This window comes from Chiloscyllium plagiosum, chromosome 5 (assembly GCF_004010195.1).
Source record: "Chiloscyllium plagiosum isolate BGI_BamShark_2017 chromosome 5, ASM401019v2, whole genome shotgun sequence".
In the NCBI taxonomy this organism is placed as follows: domain Eukaryota; kingdom Metazoa; phylum Chordata; class Chondrichthyes; order Orectolobiformes; family Hemiscylliidae; genus Chiloscyllium; species Chiloscyllium plagiosum.
This window is the reverse complement of record NC_057714.1, coordinates 24,554,681-24,571,410: the sequence shown is the minus strand read 5'-3', so window position 1 is coordinate 24,571,410 and position 16,730 is coordinate 24,554,681. Positions and strand designations below refer to the sequence as shown.

The following is a 16,730-nucleotide window of genomic DNA, read 5'->3' as shown; positions in this document are numbered from 1 at the left end:
AGAATAGGAAAGAAGTTGTAAAACGTTCCAAGTCAGTTGAGTTGTCATCCCGTTTTCTTCTCTCAGTGGAAGGAAAACGTTCAGAGACACAGTATAGTTTTACCTCCTTCATCTTTATTCTGGGCCCTGGAGGGAGAGAAAACGATAACCCATGTGTACAGGGACATGAGTCCCCGGTTTTCTGGAAGAGCAGTTTCTTAATGAATTACGTAGTTATTTTACAGGAAGGTGCATCCAGATAAGGCAACATACATATTGATTGGGTGACTATTACAATCAGTGAGTGTCAATAGCAAAGGCTAAGCCATCTGTTGTTACACAAAGTGTTCTTAACCTTAACTGGTTTCACATAATGAATACTTTTAACCTTGTTAAACTGACCTTACATACTGAATGCTTCCAATATTGTTAAATAGCTCTACATAATGACTGCAATTCAACCTTGTTAACCCATTACCCTTGCTTCCAGCGTCCCATTATTAACTATAAGTTCTAATCAGATCTAAGTCATGCTCAACTGAACCTTTTGTTTCACAAAACTCAGAACTTAACTCTTTCCATGTCTACTTATACCCTATACACATTCTCAAAGTAAGTTATTAAAGAGTTAAGATGGGAGTGATACTTCTTTGGGATTGAAAGAATATCTGAAACAAAAATAGAAATTGTTGGTGAAACTCAGCAGGTCAGGCAGCATCTGTGTGTGGAAAGCAGAGTTAATTGAACTCTGATAAAGAATCACTGGATTTAAAACATAAATTCTGCTTTCTTCCCACAGATGCTGCTGGATCTGCTGAGTTTTGCCAGTATTTTCTATTTAACTTCATATTTCCAGTGTCAACAATTCTTTGATTCATTATTATGAAAGGATGTTGTTGGGCGACAGTTTGAAACATTGTTTTGCTGTTTATGTTAAGATGTTTCTAAACTGTCAGGTATACAGCTTTGATTTTTAAAAATATTTTGTGTAATTAACTCTCTTTTTTCCCTCATTTTTAAAGGAACATTGACAGCCTTGTGTGGGTAGGCTCAGTGAGGTAACCCACTGCAAAAATTAAACATGATCAATGAAACCAGATCTGGGATCTGGCTTGTCCAGTACTGCTAATCGCTAGGATCATAGCATTGATAAAAGATAAACACCAAATGGACTGGTTGAACAAATCAACTTCCTCCTTTTTGTATTGAATTATTTTTTCCTTCTTTCCATTATCATGTTGAACTAATTTCTGTGCTTCCTATTCAGAAGCTTTTGTGTGATGTCCTTCTGGTGGTATCGGATCGAAAAATTCCAGCACATCGAGTAGTGCTTGCAGCTGCCAGCCACTTTTTCAATCTAATGTTTACCAGTAAGTTTCTTTTTGCCAGTTACTTTTACAGTTTTAGATGATTATTAAAACACCTCATGCTGAACTATAATTTATTCATTATTAATGGTTTGCTCTCTCCCTGGTAGCAAATATGCTTGAATCAAAATCTTATGAAGTGGAACTCAAAGATGCTGAACCTGACATAATTGAACTGTTGGTCGAGTTTGCATATACTGCAAGGTGAGTGTATATGTTTCCTTTAGTATCTTTTTTTAAGTTAACCTTTTAATTGTTGTGATCTTTTCCTTTAAGTTTTCAACTTGGGGAAACTAAACAAACTTTTCCACAGCTCTTTGTTAATCAACCTGAAAATCTGATTTACAGTTAAATGTAATGCAGTGGAATGGTAGAATAAAATTCCTTTCTTTTATTCATTCAGGGATTGTGGGTTTCACTGGCTCTGCCGGAATTTATTGCCCATCCTAGGTTCCCTTGAGAAGGTAGTGGTGAGCTACTTTCTTGAACTGCTGCAGTCCTTTAGTTGTAAGTACACCCACAGTCTTATGAGAAAGAGAATTCCAGGATTTTGACCCAGTGACAGTGAAGGAACATCAATTTATTTCCATGTCAGGTAGTGAGTAGCCTGGAGAGAAACCTGTTGATGCTGGTGTTCCCATTTATTCGCTGCCCTTATCCGTCTGGGTGGTTGTAATTGTGGGTTTGAAAGGTGCTGCCTAAGAAGCATTATTTAATTTCTGTAGTGTATTTGTAAATGGCTTGCGCTACTGTTATTGATTGTTAGTAGTGGAGGGAGTGAATATTTGAGGAACTTTGAGGAAGTGATGTGAAACAAGTTGTCCAGTTTGTGCTGGATGGTGTTAGGCTTCTTGAGTGTTGCTGGAGTTGTCCCCATCTAGACAAGTGGAGAGTATTCCATCACACTCCTGACTTGTGCTTTGTAGATAATGGTCTGATTTTGGATAGTGAGGAGGTGACTTACTCATTGTAGGATTCCTAGCCTTGAGTTCATGTGAATTGAGAATCTGGAAGGTTTTCTGCCAACTAATGGTCCTATTTGTACTTGTCTGTATTGAATGAGTTATTGTTCTACTTTCTCCTCTTGCAAGCAGTGTGTGTTCATGGAGGATAGTAATGCAGAATGAGCCACCAGGAAGACACCTTGCATTGTTTTGTACTTTTGCCAGTTCCAGGCACACAACTCTTTCAAGGAGTTTGTGTCTTACAACTGCTGTTGCTATATGGCTTTGGAGTGAGTTCATTGAACTTGTTGGTAAGTCTTTAGTGAACAGAATATTCAGAATGGTAGCATACAAGCTTCTATAGTAAAGATTTAGTATGGAGTAGCGAAGCTTGTGCGAGATATGACAGTTTTGCTGTATGAGCTCAATTTGGCCCTTGTAAATCTTGTTGCAGGTGACTGGGTCTTGCTACTATGCCATCTTTGAGGTTTCCATGTTGTAATTTGTGGTTTAAATGGTGTAAGTATAAGCAGAAATTTTGGGGAACTCATGTAGCGTCATAGATTATTCTATGAGAGAGAACATTTTTTTTTACCTGTTGGTAGAATGGAATGAGCTGCCAGAGGAGGTGGTGGAGGCAGTTACAATTACAACATTTAAAAGACATGAATATGATTTGCAAGAATAGGAAGGGTCGAGAGGGTTATGGGCCAAGTGCTGGCAAATGGGACTAGATCAGTATAGGATGTCTGGTTGGTGAGGACAGGTGGACCTGTGACTGTATAATAGTGAAAGCCATGCCTTCTGTTTGGGGAAATCTGACACTGTCTGGTTACTTTCTCTTTTTTTGTTATTCTATTCTTTCATCGATTTAAAGTGGGATATTGGGGATAGGAGTTAGTGATCACTGATACTACACTTTCAGTTCAGCTGTTCTCTTGAAAATTCATCAATGTTTGATTTCGTCCAAAAATTGGTCTGTCGCAACCTTCCATTGAAAAGGATGGTGAGTATATAGCTCACCGTTTGGAATGATAACAGTTATAAATTTATTACAATGCAGAATGAAGCCATCGGGCCATCATGTTTACACCAGCTCTCCAAATGTTTATTTCATTTGGTGCCGTTCTCCTGCCGCCTTTCTGTAACCTTGCACAATGTTCATTTTTAAATCCCAATCAAATTGCATTTTGAATGCCAACAAAGCTGTTACTGAAAGAAATACAGAAACTTAATATAAAAAGCTTGAATCAAAGAAACTGCATTTATAGTTTCCAATTATTTCATATGTATCTTTGCAGGATCTCTGTTAACAGCAATAATGTTCAATCTCTCTTGGATGCAGCAAACCAGTATCAGATTGAACCAGTGAAGAAAATGTGTGTTGAATTCCTCAAAGAGCAAATTGATGCTTCAAATTGTCTTGGTATGTAATTAATCTATGCAAAGCCTTATTAATAGGGAACTACTGTGTAACAGTGATACTATTTTCATTTCACAGGCTTGTCCTATGTATTTATCCTATATTGTCTTGGTGACTCAGTGGTTAGCCCTACTGCCTCACAGCGCCAGGGACCCGGATTAGCTTCAAGGCTCGGGAGACTGTGTGGAGTTTGCACATTCTCCCTGCGTCTGCGTGGATTTCCTCCGGGTGCTCTGGTTCCCTCCCACAGTCCAAAGACATACAGGTTAGATGAATTGGCCATGCTAAATTACCCATAGTGTTCAGGGATATGGAGGTTAGATGTGTTAGTCAGGAATAATGTAAAGTAATAGGGTGGGGGAATGAGTCTGGGTGGAATATTTTTCAGAGGGTCAGTGTGGACTTGTTGGTCCAAATGGCCTGTTTCCACACTGTATGGATTCTATTCTATGGTAGCTAATTAAAACCAAGGAGTAAAGACAAATGATGCTGTACATACAGACCTTGGTAACCTTCATTTAGGAAAATCACTTCCAAATCATTTTCTGCAGTGTCATCCTTTGTTGACAGTTTCCTTTTCTTTTCCATTGGATTAAATATTGGATTGTAATGAATTACTCAACTAGTTTGCAGTTATTTTAATCAACCTGTTCGGACATGCTTTGACACATCTCCAGGCTAGGTGGGATTTGAACTTCAACCTCCTGGCTCTGAGATAAGGACACTACTACTGTGCTGCAAGAACCTTTCGACCAGGCTGTTCATTTGCCCTGAGCACCATTAGATTAGAGATTGGAAGATTGGCTAGAGGCTGCACTTCTGATTGTTCCTGCTAGAATATGTGAATGACACTTAGGGTTTGATTTCTAAGCAAAGGTGTAGATTAGTTGGTTCTGAGTAGGTTTATAATGCTTTAAGGCTTCTCTGAAATTTGTGCAATTGATGCATATTCATATATATATTCATAGCTCCAGTTGTAAACCCCAGTAGATCTCAAAATGACATAACTGGTAGGAGGCCAAAGTTGCCACCCAGTTTTTAATCCAATAAATTGGATCAGCAGAAAGTCCTTCAGCCCTTGAACCTGTTGCGCCATTCATTTAGATCATGGCTGATCTGTATCTCCGTATTATTTACCTTTGATACCCATCTTTCTTAAAAAAAAAGTCTTGAGTTTTTTAAAAAGCCAAGTATCCATTGTCTTTCTGTGGAAAACCTAATTTTACTAATGGCATAGCTGCTGTTTCTTCTTTTTTTTTTAAAAAAAAGCCCTTTTGTTTTGGATTCTGCAAACCAGAGAAAATAAGATGTGTCTCCCTCTTGGAATCCTTTCGTTAACAACTTGATTAGACTACACTTTGCTTATCAAAATTAAGAGGAATACAACCCTAGTTTGTGCAACCTACGCACATAAGTCAACCCATTCAGGCACTGGTATTGTGTTGATTCTGAAGTTATCTTCCAAAGTCAATATATTTTTTCAGAGCATTGATTTCTTAAACTATGATTTCCTAGTCCACATGGGTCTAACCAAAGCTATGTACAGCTGAGGCATCCCTTCTTCACTTTTGTATTCTAGCCCACATGAGATAAAAGCCAACAATCTATTGGCTAATTTTCAAACTGTGCACTAGCTTCTAGGGCTTTATGTAGATGCATGCCTAAACCCCTTTGCTCCATCACCACACCTGGTCTCTCAGAATTAAGAAAATGAATCTATTTAAGCATATCATTTTTGCAATGCTAAATTAGGCTGTGATTGTCATTCATGACTGGAATAGGACTAGGCCATTTATCTTCTCGGAGGAATTTTAATTATTTTAATGTTTAATGAATTAGCTATTTGTACAAGATATTTTAAAGCCAAAATTAGAGAACTGTGTGCGGTTTTTGATGTTCCATCACAGGAAATTTAAACCACAGGTTATAAACTGTAGAGCACTAAAAATGATAGCATGAAACTATGAAAAGAGTCAGTTATAGAGCATGCAAACAGAGCCTTCAGTCCATCGAGTCCACGCCAACCATGTTCCCAAACTAAACTAATCCCACTTGCCTGCACTTGGTTCATATCCCTTCAAATTTTCCTATTTATGAACTTCTCCAAATGTCTTTTAAATATTGTAACTGAACCTGCATCAATCACTTTCTCTGGCAGTTCATTCCACACACGAACCACTGTGTGTAAACTACAAGAGTTCCAAAATGATTCAAAATAAAAGTGTTATGAATCTGAAATGTGAAAATCATAAGAGTTATATGAGAAGGCCTGCAACTCAGGAGCAGCTGCAATATCCATGCTACAGAAGAGATTTGAGAGATGGGATTATTTCTATGGAAGCAGAGTATGAAGAAATGCTGTAGAAGTTTTTAAAGTTATGAAGAATTTTCTTTCCATGATAACAAAACACTGTTTTCTTTGGTCATTTTCTCCTGATTAGTCAACAAGGAGTCGACATTTAAAGTAGTTGCTGAAAAGGTTTAGTGTTTGGAATGATTTTCTCTTATATGGAGGTGTGTTGGTGCATGTAATCCAATGCTGCAGAAAATAATTGAACCAGCGGCATTGAACCTTTTGGAGGAAAAATTTTTAAATAATTGAAAAAGAGATTTTGAGGATCTGTTATTGGCGAAGTATTTTCCTGTTATGGAGTGATGAAATTTGTTTTTTTTATCCTTTTGTCACCATTTGTACATATCTAGATTAGAGTGGTGCTGGAAAAGCACAGCAGGTCAGACAGCATCTGAGGAACAGGAAAATCGACATTTCGGGCAAAAGCCCTTCATCAGGAATAGAGGACATGTACCATTTGTACGTGTCAACCAGCAATCACTGAATATTGTAACACTCCAGGAATCAATGTGTTCTTGTTGCAAAATTACATTTTGCCTCGAAATAAAGGCAGGGCTAGTTCGTGAGTTACTAAATAGTCAGAATTAGTCAGAGCTGAAAGGGTCCTAAGTAAATAGTGGCTTTAAGCAACCTAAGTGCTGTTAGCAGACTCCTAGCCGTTAGGATGAGTCCTGGGAGGAGAAACCTGTGAGCCATTATTAGTTTAGTACAGTTGAGTGGAGGAGAAGGGGGATTGAGGAAGCCCTTGTATTGTATTTTTTTTTTGTGCAGCTGTATAGAATTAGACTATGAAAAACCAAAGGCAGTATTAGTTTGGTGAAGCTATCTATCTACGGATAAACTGAAATCTTGACCACAGGTAGGCTGTGTAGTGCAGTTCCCTAAGTCTAGAGGAATGCAGACCCAGGAAGGGGAGTAAATTACTTAGACTTGTGCAGAGTTTGAGGAGGTCCATTTTAGAGTGGCTTTTGAGGGAGTTCTGAACCTAGTTTTTGAGTGAAGAATCTGAATTGCTTGTACAGTTTTGAAGCAATATGATGACGCACGTCTCTATTGTCTGGGAATGTCCTGAGAAATCTATTGGATCTATCCTGAATGCATTTGGTATTTGTGTTCTTTGGAATGTTATCCATATTCCCTCAATGATTATAGGTACAGGAATAGAAGAGAGATTTATTTGCACACTATAAACCTTTTTGCTCTAAGTTTTCTTTTTGTAATGAACTAGCTATTATTTGACTGACCTGTTTCTGATAGTGAACTAAATTCAATCTGGTACCTATATAATTGGCAATATCATTGCCCTTGTAAGTACAAACTTTGTTATGCTATGACCAGTAGAAGAGTGGGACTAGCAAAGGAATCAGTTCATCCCTCCAACTTCCATCACCTACTCTGTGTGATCATGTTTTTGTTTACAGGAATAAGTGTGTTGGCAGAATGCCTTGACTGTCCAGAGCTCAAGACTTCTGCAGATGCATTCATTCATCAGCATTTCACTGAAGTTTACAAAACTGATGAATTTTTACAACTTGATGTTAAAAGAGTAACTCATCTGCTGAAACAAGATGCACTGACAGTTAGAGCAGAAGACCAGGTACTAACAGCCATATTCAAATTCCTTTCAGAAGCCCTCATTATTCAAGTAAACTTGCTAAGCATTTAAAATCAAATGTCGTTACTATGACAGACAACAACAGTGATTATGTATTAGTATTGAGTTTGAGGTTGGATTAGATGGGGAGAAGACCTATTTATTAATGTTATTTCCAGCTGAATACAAAATCGCTTAGAAAATAAAAATGCTTTCTCTGTAACATCTTAATGTCTTATTATTTATTTTAGAGGTAGAGAGAAAGCTGAATTAAATATTAATTTGATAAATTTTATAGTTTCTCATCTTTGATATACATGTTCAATGTATATATGTTTTCTTCAAATTTGATTTATTTGTGTTGTTTTATTTCTGTTCCATTGTAGGTTTATGATGCAGCAGTCAGGTGGTTAAAATATGATGAACTCAATCGACAGCAGTACATGGTTGATATTCTGGCTAAAGTCAGGTTTCCATTAATCTCTAAGAATTTCTTGAGTAAAACTGTCCAAGCAGAATCACTCATACAGGATAATCCAGAGTGTCTTAAAATGGTTATTAGTAAGTATCAGTTTTGCCAAATCATTCCTTTCTTAGTTTGAGTGGAAAAATATATGATTACTTTAAACTTTGTTCTCAACTAAGTGGATTTTATTACTGTATAGATGAGAACACTAAAGTTAGGACTTTTTTTTTCAAATAATTAAATTTAAAATTTACTTAAGTCTGTTTTTTGACATATTTCATAATGACCTTTTTAAATGAGTATTTACTATGCTTTGATCAGGATAAAGATAAGTTATTTTAGTATATCTACATAATAAATGCAGCCAAGGCATAATGAAATCATACACAATAATGCGACAGAATAGTAAATTATTGTTGGATATAATAGGAATAATATGTTGATCCAAGGGTGGTAATTGCATATTTATTGTGACCAGAATGTAATGTAACACATTAATATATTTCACTTGAATCAAACATATTTATTTGAAAACTGGTGTTACATGAGCTAAATCACTGTCATTTTGTCCCAGGAAATGATTTTGTCTTCAATAACTTGGTTTTGGGTGAATTCAGGCAATCTCAACCCAGTAATCTAAATAAAATCTGGCTATAGATTTTAACTAAGTATCACTTAAGGGGTAAGGTGATAGTCTTGAAAATTTTCATTGAAGTGAGCCTTTGATCTTAGAGGGAAAGCACATTGTGTGGCAATCGAGAAAATCTTTCAGGCCACCTTGACCTTTTCAGGGAGTGACATTCCAAATGGATTTTGAAACACACTACTTTTATTTACCTGAACGCCCAGAATATTTTGGGTACTCTTTTTCATTCTGGACAATTTCGCTATCAAGGTGGTATGCGCTATCATCTTCTGTCTCCAGAGGACAGAGAAGAGTTGGGAGAAAGTACACGACCACGACAAAAGAAACATGATTATCGTATTGCATTGTTCGGTGGATCTCAGCCACAATCCTGTCGATACTTTAATCCTAAGGTAAACGTCTGGGGGTGGCGGGGGGGGAGGGAGAGAGAAGGATGGTGTAACTGAAACCACAGAAAACGATTCCATGGATACGGGGTTCGCCTTGTACTGCCTTTTGTGGTATAGCAATGAAGGGGTTGTTTGTATCTTGCTGTTTTGGAGAAAAAACATATTTCGTGTGGGTTATATGATCTTGTTCATTTTTAAAATAACATAGTTGTTCCAGATCACTTTGAAAATGTTTAAATGTGGGTGTAATGCTACCTCAAGATTAGTTCTAAGTATTTTAACTTTTGATATCGTTTTGCCAAGAATCTGATATAAATTGAATTTCCTTTCATCTTTGGGAAATATTACCATTACTCTAATACCACCTGAAACGTTCAGTGTAATGTGCCAAATTTAAGTGAGATGAATTAGCTCTTGCTATGTTTTGCACTACTCCAGTTGGTCAAATTCCATTAATTGGGAGATAGTTTCCTTAAATGATATAACTCTTTGCACAGGATTATACTTGGATGGATATTCGTTGTCCATTTGAGAAACGTCGAGATGCAGCGTGTGTCTTCTGGGACAATGTTGTGTACATATTGGGTGGTTCACAGCTTTTCCCCATCAAACGGATGGACTGCTACAATGTGGTTAAGGATAGCTGGTATTCTAAGCTTGGTCCTCCAACACCTCGAGACAGTCTTGCAGCATGTGCTGCAGAAGGCAAGATTTACACATCTGGTGGCTCTGAAGTAGGTGAGTTAACTGTTAATTCAGTGACACACTGCAGCAAATCAACAATGCTTCTTTGCAATCTGTTCCTAAATCTAGGACATCTTCCACCTAGAAAGACAAGCCCAGCAGGTGCATGGAAACACACCAGCTCAATACGTAAACTGGCCTACCTTGGACTTAACTCACAGTTCCTTCACTTAAAGGAGATTCAAGAAGGTCCATGATCACCTTCAAGGGCAATTAAGATGAGCAATACATGCTGACCCTCTAGGAAAGCCTATGTTTGAGTGTTCGATTTTAAAATATTTTTGTTTAAAACTACACTGTCCTTTTAATTGGGAAATGCTCTGTATAATGAGCATAATGTAATTTTATTGTATCTATTTCATTATTGTGACCCTGAGCCATTCATAAAGCTAACAAGGTACTTCTGTTATTCTCCACTATTGCTGCCTACAGAATATAAAGTCAGCGTTGTTTCAGAATTGCCTGTAAATTGATAACTTATGCAAAACAAATCCCAGCATTTATTTAGGAATATTATTCAGTTGTATTACTTCTATTCTCATGTGTTGCAGTAACTGAGATCAGCTACTACAGAACAACCCTGAATTTCTATTTGTTACCCTGTGATCTGTCAAGTATAGTGGTACAAGATACCCTTGGCTTTATTCATTAGTCATCAAGAACATTTTATATGTTTTGACCATGAATAAATATTAATGGTTTCTGAAGATTTTGCTTGATTTGTCTTTTTCCTGATAAAATTTTCATTGTAAACGTGATATGGCAAATATATAATCAGATAGTTTTACCATTTGAAATTTGGTAGAAAAAAACATTTTGTTGAAGTTTTAGTCTTGCACTCATCAGGGTGTTTTGCAAGAATATCAACTCAAGGGGACAACAAACATTTATGCTGCATAAGAGGAGAGTACTAATTGGTTGTCAAATTTACTTGGCATTTGTATTGTTGTGGAAAATGTAGCCATTAATGCTGTTTGTTTGTTTGTGAATTACCAATCTTTTTTAAATTGGGCAGGTTGAATCTGATTGGTCAGGGAATTGCACTGAGAAATGTGCTATCAAATGGCTAAGTGTGTGAAAAATTAGGCTGACAACCAATTTAACATTCAGTTGGGTGCGTAGTATAGTGTACTTGTGTGCATTGGAATCTTCCAATGCACACAAGTACACTATACTACGCACCCAACTGAATGTTAATATACAGCCCAACAAGTCCACACTGACCGTCCGAAGAGTAACCCCACCCCCGACTAATGCTGCTGACAACTATGGACAATTTAGCATGGCCAATTCACCTGACCTGCTCATCTTTGGACTGTGGGAGGAAACCGGAGGAAACCCACGCAGACACGGGGAGAATGTGCAAACTCCACACAGATAGTCGCTTGAGGCTGGAATCGAACCGGGGACCCTGGTGCTGTGAGGCAGTAGTGCTAGCCACTGAGCCATCGTGTCACCCCAATTGTTGTATTCTCCATGCCTCAATCAATTAGTCAATTTTTCAATCACCACTTTTTTCATGTTGTATAAATATTAAATTGATATTCTTGTGAAGTGTCCTGCTGAGTGTTGTAATTAATGGATCCATAGGACATACTCATTAAATGTGGGTTCTTAGACATATATGACAATTCTGTCTCTCAAATTATTATTTTTTGCCATTACCTCTCTACTGCAAGTCAAAAGCAAGAAAGCTGCAGCAGACATTTGCCAGCTCTGCTGTAGCCTGAAGTTGTGAAAGCACTAACTTGAGCAGAAAACATTTCTTTATTCCATTCTGGGTAGGAGTACTTTTTGTCTGTTTTGGGATTTAAGTTGAATTAATTGATGTATAATATAGCATTGTCACACTGGCAAAATAAATTGCCTGCACATAAGATAAAAACGTACCACACTTCTAGTTGATTAGTACTAGCCATTTTCATTATTTATCTTTCCTCCTGTAGGAAACTCTGCCTTATATCTGTTTGAGTGCTACGATACCAGAACAGAAAATTGGCATACCAAACCCAGTATGTTGACACCCCGATGTAGCCATGGTATGGTGGAGGCTAAAGGACTCATCTATGTTTGTGGGGGAAGTTTAGGCAACAATGTATCTGGAAGAGTTCTAAATTCCTGTGAAGTATACAATCCAGCAACTGAATCGTAAGTGCCAGTAATTTTGGAATCTACAAATAATGTGCTTTTCCAAAATTGTGGTTTCTGAGACAGCCATATTTATGTCTTTCAAAACTAATTCCCCCCCTCTTAATTTTGAATTCACATCTTTCAGATTTGAAATAATAATAGTCCTTCGCAGCCTGTCTGCAGCCTTTGTTATGGTTGACCATACCATTCTCCTCCATTCCCTCTGCACTTCTTGTTTTGGCATAAAATTGTGTTTGCCTAATTCTATTCTTATCTATCTAATCACAACTAGAGTATCACCTGGAATTAATTCTCTTTCTGCTCCAACACCTTTTACTTGTCAGTGTTGCACACCGATCTATCTTTGGCCTTCCTCCTGTTTCTCATCCACACATCACCCCCCTGGAGGCAACATCTAAAAGTACAATGTTACTCTTAATATGTATTCTGAGGCTACCCAGCAGCACCTCACCACCATCACTCTTGATTGCTCCACTCTTGCTAAATTAACATTATTCTTATCTGACATCCAGTATTGGATGACCAGACATTTTCACCAATTAAATATTTTCTGTTCAAAGTTTGTGCGAAGATTTGTAGCTCGGGTGCAAGTTGTTGTGGTTCTGTTCGCCGAGCTGGAAGTTTTTGTTGCAAAGGTTTTGTCCCCTGGCTAGGCGACATCATCAGTGCTTGGGAGCCTCCTGCGAAGCGCTTCTTTGATGTTTCCTCCGGTGTTTATAGTGGTCTGTCCCTGCCACTTCCGGTTGTCAGTTTCAGCTGTCCGCTGTAGTGGTTGGTATATTGGGTCCAGGTCGATGTGTTTGTTGATGGAGTTTGTGGATGAATGCCATGCCTCTAGGAATTCCCTGGCTGTTCTCTGTCTGGCTTGCCCTATGATAGTAGTGTTGTCCCAGTCGAATTCATGAGCAAAACTAATGTAGTGTACAAAATACCATGCAAGGACTGCACAAAACACTATATAAGACAAACAGGAAGACAGCTAACAATCCGCATACATGAACATCAACTAGCCACGAAACGACACGACCAGCTATCCTAAGTAGCCACACACGCAGACAACAAGCAACATGAATTCGACTGGGACAACACTACTATCATAGGGCAAGCCAGACAGAGAACAGCCAGGGAATTCCTAGAGGCATGACATTCATCCACAAACTCCATCAACAAACACATCGAACTGGACCCAATATACCAACCACTACAGCGGACAGCTGAAACTGACAACCGGAAGCGGCAGGGACAAGCCACTATAAACAGCGGAGGAAACATCAAAGAAGCGCTTCGCAGCAGGCTCCCAAGCACTGATGATGTCGCCTAGCCAAGGGACGAAAGGTTTGCGACTACTGCGACCCCTAGGACTCATAACGGCACACAAACCAACAGCCACGCTCAGACAACAACTCACCAGAACGAAGAAGCCGATACCCAACATGAGCAAGACGAATGTAGTGTACAAAATACCATGCAAGGACTGCACTAAACACTATATAGGAGAAACAGGAAGACAGCTAACAATCCGCATACATGAACATCAACTAGCCACAAAACGACACGACCAGCTATCCTTAGTAGCCACACACGCAGACAACAAGCAACATGAATTCGACTGGGACAACACTATCATAGGCAAGCCAGACAGAGAACAGCCAGGGAATTCCCAGAGGCATGGCATTCATCCACAAACTCCATCAACAAACACATCGACCTGGACCCAATATACCAACCACTACAGCGGACAGCTGAAACTGACAACCGGAAGCGGCAGGGACAGACCACTATAAACACCGGGGGAAACATCAAAGAAGCGCTTCGCAGGAGGCTCCCAAGCACTGATGATGTCACCTAGCCAGGGGACGAAACGTTTGCAACAAAAACTTCCAGCTCGGCGAACAGAACCACAACAAATATTTTCTGTCTCAACTCCAAATTCTGTTCCTTCAATATTCCTCCTCTTGAGACTAAGCCAGTCTGTTCAAAATGGGACTGGTTCAGTTTAGGAAACCTGGTTGGCATGGATGAGCTGGCCGAAGAGTCATACAGTATAGAACAGACCCTATCGCGAAATTATATTTGATGTCTAGCTGAGCTTCTTCCATGTATTTGTGCCGTCACGAAGATCACCACCTATTTTCATACCTGTAACATCATCTGACTAAACCTGTGTCTCAGTACATGTGCTGCTGGAACCCTCATTCATTCTCTAAACTTTCAAAGCTCTGTCACCAATGGCATGAATACTCACCTGGCACCCATTGCTCACTGATCTCATAGGATCGTATGCAAGCACGGTATTGATTGTTGAATTCTCAACCTTTTTTTAAAACCCTTCCATGTCCTCATTACTTCCCATCTCTGTCATTGACATTGTCAGCCTCACAGTCCTTCTGAGATTTCTACGCTCAACCAATTCTGGAATCTTGGGGATGAACTGTTTTAATTGCTCCACCAATAGTGGCAATGGCTTCAGCTGAATACGTCCTAACCTTTGAAATTTCCAACTACTGCATGCAGATCTCCCAACGTCCCATTCCGCCTAGTAGCATTGCCTTAATAGCTTGGTGTCTTATTTGTTTCTGGAATGTCCCTGTGAAATCCATTCTGATGTTTTATTACAATAAAGGTTGAACAAATTCTTTGTCTCTATTATCTCTTGAGTCTATAGAATGATAGAAAAGTAACATCGAGGAAACAGGCAATTTGATGTCAGTGTGTTTGCAGCATGACTTGCCAAATCCCATTGCCTTTGTTTTCTGTGAAGCCTTACAAATTTTTTTTCTCTTTAGGATAATTATCCAATTTTCTTTTGCATGCCTTAGTATATTGAAGGCAGATATAACTCTCAGGCAGTGCATTTCATATAATTTGATTTCCATTTAATAAGGTGCCACATCAAAGGTTATTGCAGAAAACAAAAGCTCAAGGTGTAGGGGATAACATATTGGTATGGATAGAAGATTGGCTGGCTAAAAGTACAACGTAGCAGAAAGTAGGAATAAATAGGTCCTTTTCAGACTCACAGGTTGTCACAGGTAGTATGCCACAGGATTCAGTGCTAGGGCTTCAACTCTTTACGTATATAAATTATTAGGATGAAGGGAACCTCAGGAATGGTAGCTAACTTTGCTGATGACACAAAGATAAATAGGAAAGTAAGTTGTTAAGAGGACATAAGCCTACAAAAAGATATAAATAGGGTATGAGTGAGCAGGATCTGACAAATGGAATACATTGTGGGGAAAGCACAGGAAAATGTTTTTGGCAACAAAAATCAAAAATGAAGCATATTATCGAAATGATGAGAGGAGGCAGAGTTCTGAAATACAGAGGAATCTGTGTCTCCAGTGCACGAATCACGGAATGTGAATCTGCAAGCACAATAAGTAATCAGGAAATTTGATTTTGTTTAAGATTTGGAGTACATTTGACTGAGTGGATGTGGAATGGGTGATCCCTCTTCTGGGAGAAGCTAGAAATAGGAGGTTGCCCATTTAAGACTGCATAGAGGAAACCTCCTTTGAGTGTTGAGAGTTTTTGAAATTCCCTTCCTGAAAAGAGAATTCATGTAGAATCTTGATTACCAAGGCAGTGAAAAATTATCAGGGATATATAGGAATGTGGAGTTGAGGTTCAAATCAGATGAGCCATGATTTTATTGAATAGCAAAAAAGGTTTGAAGGGCTGTTCCTTGCTTGTAACTTCACTCTATAAGCATGATTTTCTTCAAGTAGCCATAGCTGTTTCTGCTAATCACCTTTACGGGAGGCAATTGCCTAGTGGCACTATCGATAGTTTCTGGATTAATAGTTTAAGTTAATGTTCTGAACACCTGGGTTTGAATCCTGTCATGGCAGATGATGGAATTTGAAATAAATAACAAAAATTCTGGAAATAAGAATCTACTGATGATTATGAAACCATTGCCAACAGTCAGACAAATCCATCTGGCTCACTCATGTCCTTCAGGGAAGGAAATCTGCCATCCTCACCTGATCTGGCCGACATGTGACACCAGACCAACAACAATATGGTTGACCCTGAATTGGCCTCTGAAATGGCCGAGCAAGCCACTCAATTCAAGGGCAGCTAGGGATGGGCAATATATGGTGGCCAGCCAGAGACACCAATGTCCCACAAGTGAATACACTTTTTAAAAAAATCAGTGTCCTCTCATTCTGGATCATACTGCTAATTCTTCTAATGTGCTGCATATTGAATGTTCATATTTTTAAGCACATCTGTCAAGTATCCTGTCAACCTTCTCCAAAGAGAACAGCCCAGGTTATGTCAGCTTAACTGAAATTTTTCATCTGTGGAATGATTCTGTCAAATCTTTTTGCACCCTCTCTAAAACCTTCATGACCTCCTTAAATTGTGATGTTCAGAACTGGAAACCATATCTAGTTGAGGCTGAACTAGCATTTCGTACAATTTGATCCTAAGACTTTTGCACACTTGGCTCCTATTAAGTCCAGGATCCCTAATGTGCTTTGTTAACCACATTGTCAATGTGTCCTGCTGCCTTCAATAATTTGTGTACATTTAACTCTTTGGTCTTATTTATTATAAATTAATTGTTAATTATTAATCACCATCATCCCTACTGAGTGTTGCTACCTCAACACAAACTAAGAATTAAATCAGCGTATAGCTCTCTCACACTCTCTCTCTCTC

At 38.6% G+C, this 16,730-nt stretch overlaps 1 protein-coding gene across 1 annotated transcript in view; it reads left to right on the top strand.

Moving 5' to 3' along the window:
• The window catches only part of klhl7 (kelch-like family member 7), a 30,766-nt gene that overhangs the window by 8,390 nt on the left and 5,646 nt on the right, over positions 1–16,730 (top strand). The window contains exons 2-9 of the mRNA XM_043689754.1: positions 1,247–1,349; positions 1,457–1,550; positions 3,592–3,716; positions 7,488–7,663; positions 8,047–8,221; positions 9,022–9,164; positions 9,659–9,899; positions 11,852–12,053. Of these exons, the coding sequence (XP_043545689.1) occupies positions 1,247–1,349; positions 1,457–1,550; positions 3,592–3,716; positions 7,488–7,663; positions 8,047–8,221; positions 9,022–9,164; positions 9,659–9,899; positions 11,852–12,053 (1,259 nt within the window). The remainder of the gene's footprint in view (positions 1–1,246; positions 1,350–1,456; positions 1,551–3,591; positions 3,717–7,487; positions 7,664–8,046; positions 8,222–9,021; positions 9,165–9,658; positions 9,900–11,851; positions 12,054–16,730) is intronic.